Below are 15277 nucleotides of genomic sequence, written 5' to 3'. Positions count from 1 at the left end.
TTTGTGGATTTGCAGTTCACAGGAACTGCACTCTTTTTCAACCCAAGTCCCTCTGCCAAATAAAGAAACGTATGTGTTGTGTTTAAGGAAATAATGTGAAAATGGGAGCTGATGGTTTCTCCATAAAGTAGACAATTAAAAAAAACTGCTTTTCTCACCCAGGGTCACAATAACAAAAATCATTTAGGTTATAATTGTGAAAGTTAAGAGAGGCAGTCCAACTTTTGCCTGACAAATTGACTTAACTGATTAGCTTTCTTACTCAGTAACTCAGTAAATTGAGAACCTATAAGCTTCATCTCAAATGAGAGAGAGAGGGTTACAGGCTGAGTGAACCATTGTACTTACAGGGTGAACATGTGAGCTGTCAGCTAATATTCAAGGTCACAGAGAAATTTGTGACCTAGATAGTGCTGATACAATATATGAGGATTGCACAAAAACATATATAAAGCCAGAGAGGTCACGGGAGATAATGGCTAACAACCACAACTATGGTGGTTTTCCCAGGGTGGAGCCACTTCACCCACTTTGTGCTAAAAAACTGTGAAATATAGTCATTCGTATGGCACCAAACACGTGTGTACACACAACTCAGCCCACAATAACTGACTGATTACAGATGTGCGCTGGCTGGCTTGTGCTGAAGGAAATTGTGGAACAATCATTACCCTATGTTCACTATTTCTTTAGCGTATTACGTCAGGAAAATATGTATGGGTACACATTATTCTACCCTCAAGTGGAATTCGTCAATAGTCACCTCCATTCAGCGAAACATATGCAGCAGAATACAATGTGGGCTTATGTACGGGAACATACATGGTGTTGTTGACTACATACACTGCTGTGAATTACAGCTATTAAGGTGGAAGGAAAGCATGTATGAAAAACACATACACAACATACTTATTCATTTAGCAGGTAAACAGACTGGACAGCATGTTGCTTTGACAAGAGCTGTTTGTTTAAAATAAAATAAATAAATAAAAAGATAGTAAACATCATGGAGAGATGGAACCAAGTGAAGAGGACAGGGGCAGAAGTAGTTAGTTGGAATACTAACATTCTAGTTTCAATGTGTCTGTCCAACTAGTCTGACTTTCACCCAACAGACACATGAATGCATCTCCAGAAACACATTTCCTATGCTCTCAAACATAACATGGACCTAAGTGATGCATTTTTCTGTTTGAGTAAGAATGGTCTACTTCTGTGAGGGGGTGTACTTGGATGTGATGGTGTTTGTGTGTATGTGAGGAAAAGAGAGAGAGAGTAGGAAAGAAGTGGACAGCAGGAGGAAAGAGGAAACACAAACTGTGAGAAACAAAGTGCAGGATTCTAGAAATGGGCAACTCATAAATTAAAGAGACATTGCTGGAGTTTCTTCAAGTAGAATAAACACAAGAAATGCAGCTACACAGTGTGTGAGTGTGTGTGTGTGTGTGTGAGAGAGAGAGAGCTTACGAGGATGCATGGATGTGCCCTTGTGCTGATATCTAAAGCAGGAGAGCAACATACCATCTGATGGTATCCATAGTTACACATTTATAATGCAAAGTTTTTGTGCATGTTTCTTGTGTCTTTGTAGTCGACGTTTATTGACGTCACAGCCACAAGGGGATACAGGGCGCACTCTCATATAAAAAAATTTAACCAGTAAAAGGAAAAAAAATAAAATAATGGTTGGCAGCCAAAGAAGCCCGACACACACACACACACACACACACACACACTTTCACAAACCCTTAATGTCACACCTTACTATCTCCTAAATGCAACATGAAAGTGCACACATGTATTATATAAAATGGTAGTCTACATAAAGCGTTAATTAGCTGTATTTGATTTTGCCAGAATGAGCATACACGTGTTTAAATATCAGTCTCTTTCATATATGTGGCTGTCAGCCTTAAATACATCATTATTAGGTTTATTAAGTGCAAATGCAAGCATATCCTCTAGTTACTATAGGATATTCTTGCATTTGCACTTAATAAACCGAATCATAAACATATGAAGCTACTAGAGTCTAGTAGCTTCATATGTCAACAAATTCTGATTGTTTATGATGTATCATTCTGTTACAAGATTTATTCATCTCAGGATGCATTCATGCCCAGTTACTCACTGTAAAGCCACCGAACACACAGGATGTTTGAGTATGTCAAAAGCATATGACAGTATGCTTTTGCTTTATTCTGTAAATTTCTGTTATTTAATCTCAAAATATTTATATTCACATTCCATAGCCAATACACACCCCCAAGTTCAACTGTGTACATGATAAAACTATAACACACTATAGACTCAGCACACACCTGTGTTTAGTTGTAAGTATTAACATCATCATGAGTTTGGTTGTACAGTCCAAAGTGTTTATGCATCGAATGATTTATAAATCTATACCAGAAATGTGTTGAAAGAAAAACTGTCTGAGGAGGACATTATTTTTGTCTTTAGTGTTTACCATAAATTGTCTCCCTGTGATGGCTCTAGTTGTTTTCTATAATATGTTACTTGATACTCACTGATCAATAATTTAGAAAAAGAGATGACTGCACCAATTTTATATTCATGGGTTGCAGGGTAGTAATTTCTATGTTGAGTGCACTCCAGGCAGACAGTGAAACCTCAAGGAGTTGGCACCTTTTCAGAGAACTGCTTCCAAAAGCTGTCACCACATGTTTAGACCGCAATCCAACTGAATGGGAGAGACAGAGAAGAAATAATACGGACGGTATGGAGTATATGCAGGAAGTGAACAGGCCCATAAATGTGCACAAAGAAGCACAGTCACTTAAAACTGAATCTTTGCCAATAAGCTCACAGAGAGAAACATGAGGAGGGCTTGTGATGTGAAGAGCCATCACTTGGTTTCTATACAACAGCTGTAAGATGTGGGTAGGAAAATGAATGAATACACTTTCACCCTTCACCTTCAGCCACCACAGGTGCCCTTAAGCACAGTACTTAACCCTCTGACAGCTCTGATGGAGCTGCTCATGACCAGCTGCCGAAGATTAGGTCAGCATTTTTAAAGGGCTCAGACAGCAAGATATTTTAAAATCAGAGCTTGATGTTAGCATAACATGTTGGTCAGAGTTACATGAGATGGTGACAACAGACGGACATGTTTTCAGAACATTTTGCCATCTCAGCCCCAGATTCCATCAGCCAAGCAGCGCTCACATATTGTACGTTCAATGCAAAGTAATTGAAGTAACCACAATTTAGTCACCGTCACCTGTTAGTTAAACTTCACCTTAAAAAGCCAACACAATGCACACAACATCCGTGGCCATTTAAAAATAAACTTTTAGCCAACGAACAAGGCTGTGAGCTTTATGAGCTCAGACCCAGGCCTTCCCCTCCCCCATTTCCTGATTACTCCTGATAATGATGTACACTACGCACCACCCACACACAGTACCGATCAATACATAATTACACTGACAATTAGTATCATTAGAGTGGTGCTTGAGATGGGGATTTGTTGAGCTAAACACTCCTCAGAGAGTGAGTGAGAGAGAAAGGTCAGGAAAAACGAGGAGAATTAAGCCGCTCACGCACAGCCTGTGCAGCGGTCTTTTCCAAAGGTTTTCTTCTTGTTCTTTATTAATGAGATAAGAACACACTTGAATGTGTGTGGAACTGTGTGCTCACAGGTACACAAATCAAAATCTTGTCATTACATCTAATTTTCTATCAGATCACCAAATATTAACTGAAACATGATCCATTAGTACCAATAACTTAACACAACGCACCCAATCTCCGTCTGCTAGCTCAACTCATTTAGCCTGTCAATTAACTCAGTTCATCAACCCTGGCTCAATTAATCAGGTCTAATTACTTAAACACATTTGCCGGCACATCCTTTTAGATTAGGTCCAAAGAAATAGGACTGTTTCAAGACTGCAAGTGACTTACATTCATTAGATTGCATTCATAATAACTGATTTAATAAGGTTAAGAGCTGGCCTTGGAGTCAGTTCTACTTTGTCTTGTGCTTACTCCCATGATAAAAGTCTGTTTAGCCCATAAAATATACAGTCTGTGTTCAAATGTTGCAGTGACACCCGCAAAAACATTCTATTTTTGTCTTTTTGTCAATTTCAGAAAATTGCAGTTTTCTGAATATGAGCTAAATCTGAGTCCAGAAGAAATGCAAGCATGCAAGTTAAGTTTTATAAACACAGTCTAGGAATAATGCTCATCACTAACAAGGTACAAAAATATAAGTAATACACAAGTGATGAGTTCAGTATTGACCTTAGGTTTAGCATCAACTCATCTTTGACACTGCTGGTCAGACAACAGCTGGCCTACGTAGCCTCCAAAAACAACTACGTGACACTGACTCATTTGCTGTGATTGATTGATGCATTGACTTGTTACAAAGATCAACATCTACCCATCCATCTGGTGATCCAAAGAAAGCAGTCTGACATTTTGAATAGTCTTTCAGGTCAAATAGTACCTCATACAGAGACAGAACAGAGAAGTGGGAATGCTTCTACAAGTGAGAACAATCAATGCACCAATCCAGGCTTTCTTTTCATTTCTACTCAGAATTCCAACTGAACTAATTGTGCTGAGTACGGTATTTTGTCCTTACAATTCATCATTTGGCATGATGTGAGCTCATATCATGAATAGCAAAGCCAGACACAGATCTGTAGTTTTGGGATATGAAAATATAAAGGCTGTGACGCACGTGTCAAGCCGCAGAAAGCAGGACGGTGTAGGTAGCATGACTACCTCAAAAGAAACATGTACAATTTACAGCAGAATGTAAACATACATGCACACAAAGCTGCTGGCTTATATTCATTTTTCTCTGTTGCTCTGTAATTCATTCACAGAATAAACACCATGCAAAGGGTCATTGTGACAACGAGCATGCCCAAAATGTACTGCTCTACATGGATTTCTTACTTCTTACATTGTATATATGATTAATTAAGACTGCTGTCTTCACATGATACCTCTGCTAAGGAGAGTGGTAAAGAGATATAGATGGTTTCTTGCACCACTTTAAGCACTCTCAACCAACCTAAAATGGTTATCGCCTATTTTCTTTGCTCACTGTGAAGGAAAATAGCTGGAAATCCCCATTTAACAAGGTAAATGTCTAAATTTTGTTATACACTATTTTGTTTACACTATTTATTGTGCTCAGCGTCCTCATTATTACAGCAGCTACTCCTAAACATACACACCCTGTCAGATGAGCCCCGGTACACACTTACACACACACACACACTGTTGACAAGACAGAGAGCTGTGCCACTGAGGAGGACAGTGCAGTGGCCAGGTGACGGACACCGATATTATTTGTGCAGCAGCCAGCACTCAATCACGCTCTCCTCTCCTGCCTCTATCGCTCTCCCCTCTTTCTGTCATCCACTCTTTTCTCTAGCTGTTCTTGGCAGTGGCAGTGAAAAGATTTCTGTGGCTATCACTCTTCTTCTCACCAGCCCCCTCTCCTCTGTCGGTTAATCACTGCTTCTCCTTCAAACACACACACAAGCTGTAAAAAGCTTTCTACTCTCTCTATCCCTCCTTACGGTACATACCATTTTCTATTGTTCTTACTCCTTTCTCATGTCATTCAACTTTATTTTCCTTTTTCTAACCTGGGTTATGTATAGGCTGGCAACACACATGGTAATACCAATATTGCTTTAATCAACAACTGCTACAAATCAAACACTGTGAAATACATCATTACTTGAGATGATCTGATCTTGCATTCAAATCTAAATTCAAAACATCATCACTTAAAACGTAACATCACTGATATCATATCTAACCTGTCGGCCAGTCATGACTGCAAGAGAAAACATGCATTCAAATGTACATTTCTCACTTACGGTTTTCTAAATTATCACTGTAATCATCTCCAAACTAACTGTTACAGGTTAAAGATGGTGTGATGCAGCAGTAAGGCTTAAGAAACCTGCACATTACCCTGTGTACTAGGCAAAGTATTTGTGTTTTTCCTCTCCTGTTTGTTTTTTTTTCCAGTTCCTACCCATTCCCTTAGACTTGGCTCGCCTTGCTATTTTCGCTCTCACTCTGTGTTTCTCATCTCCTCAAATACCTGTACTCTTTTCTGTAAGTTGCTTTGGCATCTAACTCTTCCTCTGGTCTGGGTCCCTTGTGTTCTTTCATTTTTATATCCACCCACATCCTGCACCTTTCTTTCCTTCCATCTCACTTCCCCCTCTCTGATGGCGAACTCTTCTTGTCTTTTGTTTACTTCCTGAAATTCGTTTCATCCCTTCCTGCACTCACCTCTATACTGTACGTGCCTCCTATTTCACTACACTCCTTTTTTTGCAGTCATCTCACTAACCGCAGCAGCTTTCTCCCTCCCTCTCACCCTCCTTCAGTGGAAATAGTTTGTATTGATCCACTCTCAAACTGGGGAGAAGGTCAGGGGTTCACTAATAAAGCTCAGGGACAAAACAGAAGCACACACACACACACGGAAGACAAATATAGCCAGGTTGCAGAGCTGAGGTGCTAAATGCTGTGTGTGTGTGTGTCTGCGCGCTTTGTCCAAGACAAACATGTTTTATCACAGAACTGCTTCTAATACGTCCAAACATTTGTGTTTGCAGAGAACAGCCACCGTCTCACTGTACCTATAAACATATCATCCTAATGATGGCCAGAGGCCAGAAATTACAATCCAGCACAAATCTGAACTTCACACAGGGAGCTGATGGAGCGTCTGGTCATCCATCATGGCTGTGTGGCTAACAGCTGTCCAGGCTTACGCATGCCCCTTTCCCACCACCACCTCCCGGCCTGCCCTGCCCTTTTTCTCTACCACTCTATGGCAGGGTCAAACTAAACATATTCACCCTCCACTCCCACATCGCCAAGCCTTTCCCACACGGCTCACACTGCGTTTGAATTCCTGAAGTAGTAGTAGTCTGGGTGGGGCTCAGAGTCAAACAGTATCAAAAAGTTTAGGGGGGCAACCTGTTGCCAGTTATCAGCCTAAATGACTTGAAAATTAAGGGCAAGGAAAAAATTCCAATTTACTTATAAATAATGATTCCACTACTAACAGTAACCGATAACTAGCACCAGCAGATTCTGCACCAAACTGTACACTATATCTATTTATTGATCTACAGCTAGACAAATACAGAGACAGATGAAGGGAACTGACAAAATAGTTTAATAAAATCAACCACTGTTATTATCAGAAGGTGTTTTTTCATTTCTGTCCTCAACAACATCACTGTGGTGCTTAAAACCTCACTTTCTGTTAATAAATACTGCTTGGCATTTACTGTGTGTTTATAGTTCACATGATATGTGTTACTTCAGTTCTGTGCTTATCTTCAGTCATTTTACACAGAATGAGCTTCCACATTGAAAAATTATATCTGACTCAAGATCCCTCAGGCCTCTAACTGAGGTTAAGGTCAGTGGTGGGGAGCTGACATTAGGTCAGTGCTTAGGGCCGACGCAGCAGACATCATTAACCTGACGCTGACCTCTCAGGCCAAGCTGCTGTTACAGGGTCAGTCAATGAGCCTATTACATCATCGCTGATGACAGCTGATATGGAACAACAGTTTTTGAGGTGATGTTCATGAATAATTGGTGGACGAAATCCTTAAAAAACAGTAACCATAGCAGCAGGTCGAATGGGATGGGTAGCAAAACAGTGGATGCATCAGTGAATGGAAAAAGCAAATTTTGTAGCAGTAAAACGTTTTCTATGTGAAGTTAGTGTAAACAAAGAAAATGAAAAAGTGAGAAAGCTTTCAAAATGACATAAGCGCTGTTGTGTAATTTAGCAGAAAATATGTGGGCACGCCTGATTAAATGAATAACAGCTGCATTCCATTTAAATAGAGCCTATGCATGCTGGCTCCCCAGCGACTCCTAAGACGGCCATCATTTATGTTATTGAATAGACCTGTGCTGTTCCTGATAAAACAAGTGAAATGGTCTCGGTAAGACTGCATTAGATAGAATGCAAACCATTCTGAAATCTTATCAAAAGCAAACACAATGTACAGCTGTTTGTGCTCTGCTGAGGTTAGGTAGTCCATCCATTGAGAGTTATCATGACAGCATTAAGCATATCAGCACTCTGCAGAAAAGTATCTACCTTGCACCTATAATATGTGACTGTGTGGCTCCACAGTGAGTTACCAGATGCCCTGAGCTGTGTAAAAGGTAGAGTCAAACTCTTTGCAGCACCGATAGCGTCTTCTGCCCCAGTACAAAGGTCTAATTGAAATAAATGAGATAGCTCCGAGGCCAGAAAGCAGGCTATTGTGGGTGTGATGAGCCTTACAAAAAGGAAAGAACAAAAACAATGAAGACAGTCAAGGAGCAAAAAAATGGGATACAAAGAGAGAGGAAGAAAAGGAGGTAAAAGTGGACTTGGCTGCGTCTTTCACATCACTTATACTACGCACAACATACACCTGCACACTCAAGCCAATGAAGACCTACAAAAAGAAAGAGCAATGTTCAGACCTGCTATCCCACTCCATTAGACACAAAAAGGATGTATGGTGTGTGTGTGTGTTATGTTTGAGACACCTGGCGTTAAAATGGTGTTCACTGACATTTAAAAAAAAAAAGCCTTAAAAAAGATTCTTTAATTAATCTAGAGAAAGCAAGCTGCACTGGATGGATGGGTGCTTTTAAAGAGTGTGTCGGTGCTATGATGTGTGCGCTGAGACAGGTGGTCAGCTAAGAGTGTGACACACTAAATATAGAGGATTCAGATAAATGTAGCTTAAAGAGAGTGGGGGGCAGATATAAGAGAATAAAGAATAAAGGTCAGGGAAAATAAAGGATGTAAGCAAATGCATATCCCAATGGTGACTGTGAGCTGTTCTGTACTGCTATAAGTGCATGTATGTGTGTCCGTGCCAGCAGTGTCCCCTGTAATGCATGCAGGGCCATGCACTGCGGATCAGTTAGTAAAAGCCAAGTCTAACTCATGCGCTCCCTTAGGATCTCACACTACAGTGCACTGAACCACGCTGTGTGTACATGTGTGTGCGTGAGTGCCCCTCTTGAGTGACATTTCACAAATCCAGGGGACTGGGCTAATGATGTCCCCTGTCTGACTAAATCAAAGAACCAAGAGGTTGTGTGCAGAGAGGAACTGTGTAGAAAAAGTGGAAAGGTAGGGAGCAGGAGAAAAAAATGAGACCTTTAAAAACTTTTAAATGTTAATTTATGTAGGCCAGTAACAGTGATCTTTACAAACAAAAAAAGCAAGGCTAGGTCTTTTGGAAGAATGCTGACAAAAACTAGGCGCAATTATACAAATGTATTGTCTTTAAGATATATGCTTAAAGTTTTAATATCTAGAGATTGTGAACCTTGATGGAAAGAGAGAAAGGTTTGAGCTTACCGAGTTGATGCAGGCGAGCTCCTTGTTGAGCAGCCAGGGTAAAGAGAGTTTCCCATCTCCGCGGTAGCAGGACTGAATCCTTTCTTTGATCTTCTCCTTTATCCTCCTCAGGGTGAACAGGCACAATGCTGACTCTTTGGGTGGTTTGGCCCGGTTCTTTTGACCCTGAGAGAATATTGTGAAGAGGATGTCTTCATTCTCTGAGATTCCCAGAGAGTTGGCCAGCTGCCGGCCAGGTCGAGCCAAGAAGGCATCCTGCACCAGGCGGTACTCTACCCCATCTTTAGTGCAGCCAATCGGAAACTCAACATAGGAGTAAAACTTTGGGTCGTCCACACAGAGACGGACAATTTTGGAAGTAAAGAACTGCTCTCCACTGGCGTCAGGTGAAGTGAGTTGCGTATCCAGCTGCATTGTTAGATAATAGACAAACTGTTCACTGCTGAAGCTGTAAACATAATAGATGTCGAAAGCAGGGAACTTGGACAGAGTGTCCGAGGGAATCTTTAGCTGAGAGGAGACAAACTCATCTTGATATACAAAGCTGAACATGTCAGCATTTTCTTCATTCTCCATCAGTTTGCGGCTGGACAACGTGGGGAAGTACTCAGACTTGCCATCAATTGGGGTTCCAATAAATAGCTTGCTAGTAGGGCTTTTGGGGGAACTTATGATGACTCCTGACATGGTGCCAGACTCTGCCACACTGGAGAGGTAGTGCTCTTTGCGGTGGTGCGGCTCGCCAAGCTTAAAGAGGTCATCCAGACGAAGAAACTGACAGATGCCCTGGGAGGTGCTGCCACAGGCAATGAGGCGATTCTGTGCGTAGTCTATTAGTAGAAGCTTGTTCACATTTGGCGTCTGGGCCAGGTCATGAGGGCAGGACTGGACACTAGGTGGAGGGTAGCACTTCTCATTGTCCACTACAGGGCCAGTCATGTGGCTGCGCAGTTTGGTCAGGTTGCTAGACAACTTGAAAATCCAGTTGACAGCTCCCACATAGACTTCTCCAGTTTTGTTGTGGATGGCCAGATGTGTAAGAAAACACTCATTAGGGGCAAATCGTTTGAAGGGTGGGGGTTGGCCTCCAGAGAAGGATGAGCTCATGATGAGTAAAAGCCCCAAGAGGAGAAACAAGTTCCCCTGGCCAGGGGAAGCCACTGACCGAGCAAGGGGACACATATCTGGGCTGTCCAGAGGCAAAGCTTAGGGGGGGTGGGGAAGGAGAAAGAGGAGGGTGAGGAGGAGGAGGAGTGCAGGCTCTGGTACCAGGTCCCAAGTCAGGATTTTCTTTCTTTTCCGTTCTTCTGTCAAAGAATACGGGTAGACAATCTGAGGGGAGAGAGGGATTAGGGAAGAGGAAACAGAACTCCTATTGATCCACTGTCCTGTTTTAAGCGTTGTGAGCAGTCATCAGGAACATCATCCACACAGGCACGAGGTGGGAGCCCTGCAAGGCAAAAAGAAAAAACATGTTCAGTGTCCAAGGAACATTTCCTATTGATTATGCATCCAGAAGGCAGAGACCTAAAAGGCCTGAAAATTGCACAACCAAAATTAGAAAAAACTCAGGCTGACATTTGCCCCACTGCTAAATAAATGATATCAAATCAAGTCTGGAAGGCAAATGTGTGTCGGTATTTAATTATGAGTGAAGATGTAGGGGAGGCCCGGGCCGATTATTAAAGGCTCTGTACACATAATGCGAGTCTGAGAATGAGTTATAGACTCACAACATTGAACTCTTTAATATTTCATAGCTTTCAACGTTGCCATGGTGGCTTTGGAGGAGGTGTGTTCTTGAAAAAGAGCCAGTGGGCACTGTTACCTTGACAGCAGGCAATTTATAGCCAGGTCTGCTTTAAGGCTTTCCTGTCAAGGTTTGAATAGCATCAGCGCACCATCCAGTAACCCCTTACAGTAATTACAACTGCGGTTCTGGCAACTATAAACAGGCAATGGGCTCTCGTGGCAGCACGGCAGGTTGCTGCCCCTGATGGAGCTACGAAAAACAATATATAGCACCAAAATCTAAGTAAAGTGAAGCATAGTCATAACACTGCCCACATATTAATGAGATGGGCCCTTCTTTCTTCCTCACTGCTGTCACTGTCTCTTCATCGCAGCTACTTCTGAGAAAAAAAAGTGTGGGCCTTGAAATCACACCTCAACTTAGTCTGCTTTCATTATGCTTTTCACGACAATATAAACAAATTTCACACAACCCAAAATAAGTCTCATAGTTGGTGTCCCATGCAGATAAGATAAATTATAAATTAAAGGTATGATATCATATATAGGAAGGTAAAGGACAAGGAGGAGAAGCAGAGGAGTCAACAGGGACAGTATGCTCCTTTGGGCATTCTACAACAACAACACAATGATGATGGGGAGCATGCTGCTGCTTGACAGGCCAATCATGTTCCTGCAATACCAGGACATTAGTTCTCCTGTAAATGCTGATTATGCAAAGCAGGACGCAACTCTCCCAGGGACCCCACGCTTCAATTTCACCTTGACTATCAAAGTGTCTGCTCGAAGGGTGTTTTATGGCCATACCAAATCAGAAAAGATGAGACACTACAGACAGATGAGGAAGCTAGTAAGACACGAAAAGGGGAAGAGGGAGGCAACAACATGAAACAGACAAAAATCTGAAGGAGGACAGAGAGAGGAGAAGTGAAGAGGGATGTGAGTTTTCTTATCTCAGTTTCCACCTCCTGTTCTCCTTTTGGTGAGCTCTCATTCAGTCACAAGCATTCTGGTTAAACAGAACAAAACTGTGGTCTGTTGGCCAAGCTCAAATCCTTTTTGTTTGCTGGGCTACCTTCCCTTGAATCAAACACCGGGGGAGCCCCGTGGATCGAGGCACCTCTGCAAGGAAACTGCAGACAGAAGGGCCTGAGCTGCAGTTATCTGATATACCCCCACTCTCCACTCTGTGAGATTAAATAGACTCGACGCGGATCGCGGCCTCTTCGACATAAGCAGCTGCAATAAAGTGACGAGCCAGCCTATAAAAAAAACTAATTTCTTGCTCAACAGTACAGCCGTGCTGTGCGACGAGAGCAGATGTCAATTTAAAGCGTGGCAGCGCGTAGGGAGGCCGGCTGCCTCATTTTCCTTTGTCATTTCCAAGTGAGGCAAAGACACAATGAGGCAGAGTGCACGAGTGAGCAAATGAGAGAGACCGATAACGAATGAGAGAGAACCTGAAAAAAAACTGTTGCTGCTGTAATTCCTCTTCATTTAGGCCAGCAACAGCTTGATGTAAGAGAGTGTGCATCGAACAACAAATTGCATCTGGGGGTCTGTGGCTGCTTGTTATCTATCTGGGCAATGAGACAATGACATCATAAAACACACTTTAACAAACAAATGTTAATGAAGACAGAGTTATCCACCTACATGTTATAAAACTAATGACTTATATGGGTGTGTATGGGTGTGTGTAAATAAACAAATCACACTGATGATGGGTTCACCTTCAGTCCCCCTATTTCCATACCCTGTTGCAACCAACTTGCCCAGCTGCTGAGGACATAGTTATTCTCTTGGCTTCTTACACATATTTTTTGCCTAAAATTTCTGCATTTTCTGTCTCTATCTTTATCCTGCCAAACCCTCTTCAATTTCAATTTCCTCCAGAGCAAACGTGAAATAGTGGGACGAGTACTGGAAGAAGGTTGTGAGCCATATCTGGCACCATCAAGGAAAAACATGTCAATCATTTCGGGCCGGAGAGTGTCTCTGCGGCTTTGGGAATGGGTAGCCTCCATACCGGGGGAGCAGAGGGCGTTATCACATCAGAGAAAAGCATTAGAGATGGTGTGCTGTAAGGGGCTGAGCTGATTGGATTTGATATCGGCACATCCTATCAAATGACAGGATGGTACTGCATCCCTATAGGTATCAGAATTAGAAAGATGGTTTAAAGGGGAGGAGGACAAAAAGGAAAGGCTTCATTTCTGTTTGGTGATGTGTTTTGATGAGGAAATTCCAGAAACTTGTCAAGTTGTGAGGTGGGTAGTTCATACTCTTCTTTAAAAAGGCATACCCTGTTTATTCAGATAACGGTCGCTGCTCAGAGCGTAAAGCTGTGCTGATTTATTGCCAGTGGCATATCAATTACAGAGCTTGACACCGGACGGGAGAAAGAGGAGCAGAAGGTGGTGAGAGAGGGATGATGATGAGAAAGGAAGAAGAGCAGCACTCAGACAAATTCTCTGCCCTCTGTGCTGCAACATGTGGGTCACATCTGGGACAAGAAACAAGGAGATAGGGTGGAACCGAGAAAAGAGCAAGGACGAAGATGTGAGTAAATAAGAGAAGAGCTCTTAAAATTAATGCAAATTCACACAGAGTCAAAGTCAATTATTATAGTCCAACCACAGCATAAAGGTGACTGCAATACAGTTTAGAAGGCACACACTAACCCACACGTGTCCACTACGCCCTTTCAAATGGTATATATATATATACACATGCACAAATTCTGTCTCCAGTAAAGGCATAAATAATAAAAATCATCCAAAAGGCAAATGAAAACACAGATGTGCAAAAACTAAATGAGTCTCTATCCTAATCTGCCCTCCACCTCTTCACTCAGCTGCTAACACACTTCAGAGATTGGATATTTGCCCAGGGGAGGAAAGAGAGATGGGCTCAGGGTGGGCAAGCGATTGAACAGTGCAAGGAGGCGGCAGGAAGCGTGTGGAGGGGCGGTGATAGGAGGGGGTTGGATGGTTAGAGAGGAGGCGAGATAGAAGAGGAGCCAAGCCCTGAAGCCTTAATCCTCTCCCAGGGTCTGCCTAATCTCAGCGCCACTATCTGCATATGGGAAGAATGGATTACCATCCCCCGAAACACTGACGGAACGACTGACAGGGGAATGAGTGGCAATCCCTGAACAGATGACGCACTCGCAGACAAAAACACACAAAAAGTCTGAAGTTATTACAGGGTAGAGTATGTGGGCTGCTCTGGAAACTATTTTGGTATTTGTGTGTGTCTGTCTCTGTCGCTCTAGCACACACATCCGCTGCAGGTAGACATGGCTAGTCATTTGCAGCCTGGTTTGTCTAGCAGCCAGACATATGTCCCATTCAGAGACTGTCTCAGGGGCTGAGAGGGATCGGAGGGGGTCAGACCACCAATCTAAACCACACTAAAGCTTAAAACAGTCCTCTTAACACACCACAACTTCAAATCTCACTGCAATAAATCAATCATTCCTCTACTGAGGATTACTGGAATATTATCAAAAAAATATCCAGGCCCATCTGTCACCGGATATGGAAATTTGTTTATAAGGACCTTCTTGTTCAGCTGGATGACAGCAGCATTAATAACCGAATCTACAGAGTATTTCTAGACTGTCCCCGAGGTCAGGATAACCAGGAAACATCATTTTAAGATCTAATATCCATTTCTAGTGTCATTACAAAATAGGAAAATTACATTCTGTGATACAAAAAAATGGAAAAAAATGAGCCAATGCTTTTATGTGCAGAATCAACTGTCCTTAGAGGTGGTGAAACCAATTTTCAAGTGGTCGAACAATAAAGGAGTATTGTATGTTCTAGTATCTAGTATCATTTCCTTCCTGCCTTGGCTGGGGGAACAAGCTGACTGGCAAGCCTTGGGCCACATAAAAAGTCCTTACGAGTTCTGTTTTAGTGCCAACGTAAATCAGTTTCAGGAGGACAAGCGCCTGTGCCCTTTCTCTCTCTCCCTCTCTGTGGCAGGTGGCTTGCCAAAACAAATGCCTTGTTCCAGAGTACAAAAGTAGTGTCTATGCAAGCGTGTGTGTGTCTGTTAGGAAGTCAGGCGCTGGAACAAATTGAGGCCCCTGTCTTTAAAACA

General features: G+C 42.3%; 1 protein-coding gene across 4 annotated transcripts in view; it reads right to left on the bottom strand.

The window, feature by feature from the left end:
* plxna1b (plexin A1b) overlaps positions 1-15277 on the bottom strand; it is a 159827-nt gene that overhangs the window by 119454 nt on the left and 25096 nt on the right. For all 4 annotated transcript variants that reach the window (XM_028405120.1, XM_028405122.1, XM_028405121.1 and 1 more), the window contains exon 2: positions 9413-10862. In XM_028405120.1, the coding sequence (XP_028260921.1) occupies positions 9413-10594 (1182 nt within the window). In that variant the 5' untranslated portion in view covers positions 10595-10862. The remainder of the gene's footprint in view (positions 1-9412; positions 10863-15277) is intronic.

The sequence above is a fragment of the Parambassis ranga genome, chromosome 5 (assembly GCF_900634625.1).
Source record: "Parambassis ranga chromosome 5, fParRan2.1, whole genome shotgun sequence".
NCBI lineage: Eukaryota > Metazoa > Chordata > Actinopteri > Ambassidae > Parambassis > Parambassis ranga.
This window is presented reverse-complemented; position numbering and strand designations above follow the sequence as displayed.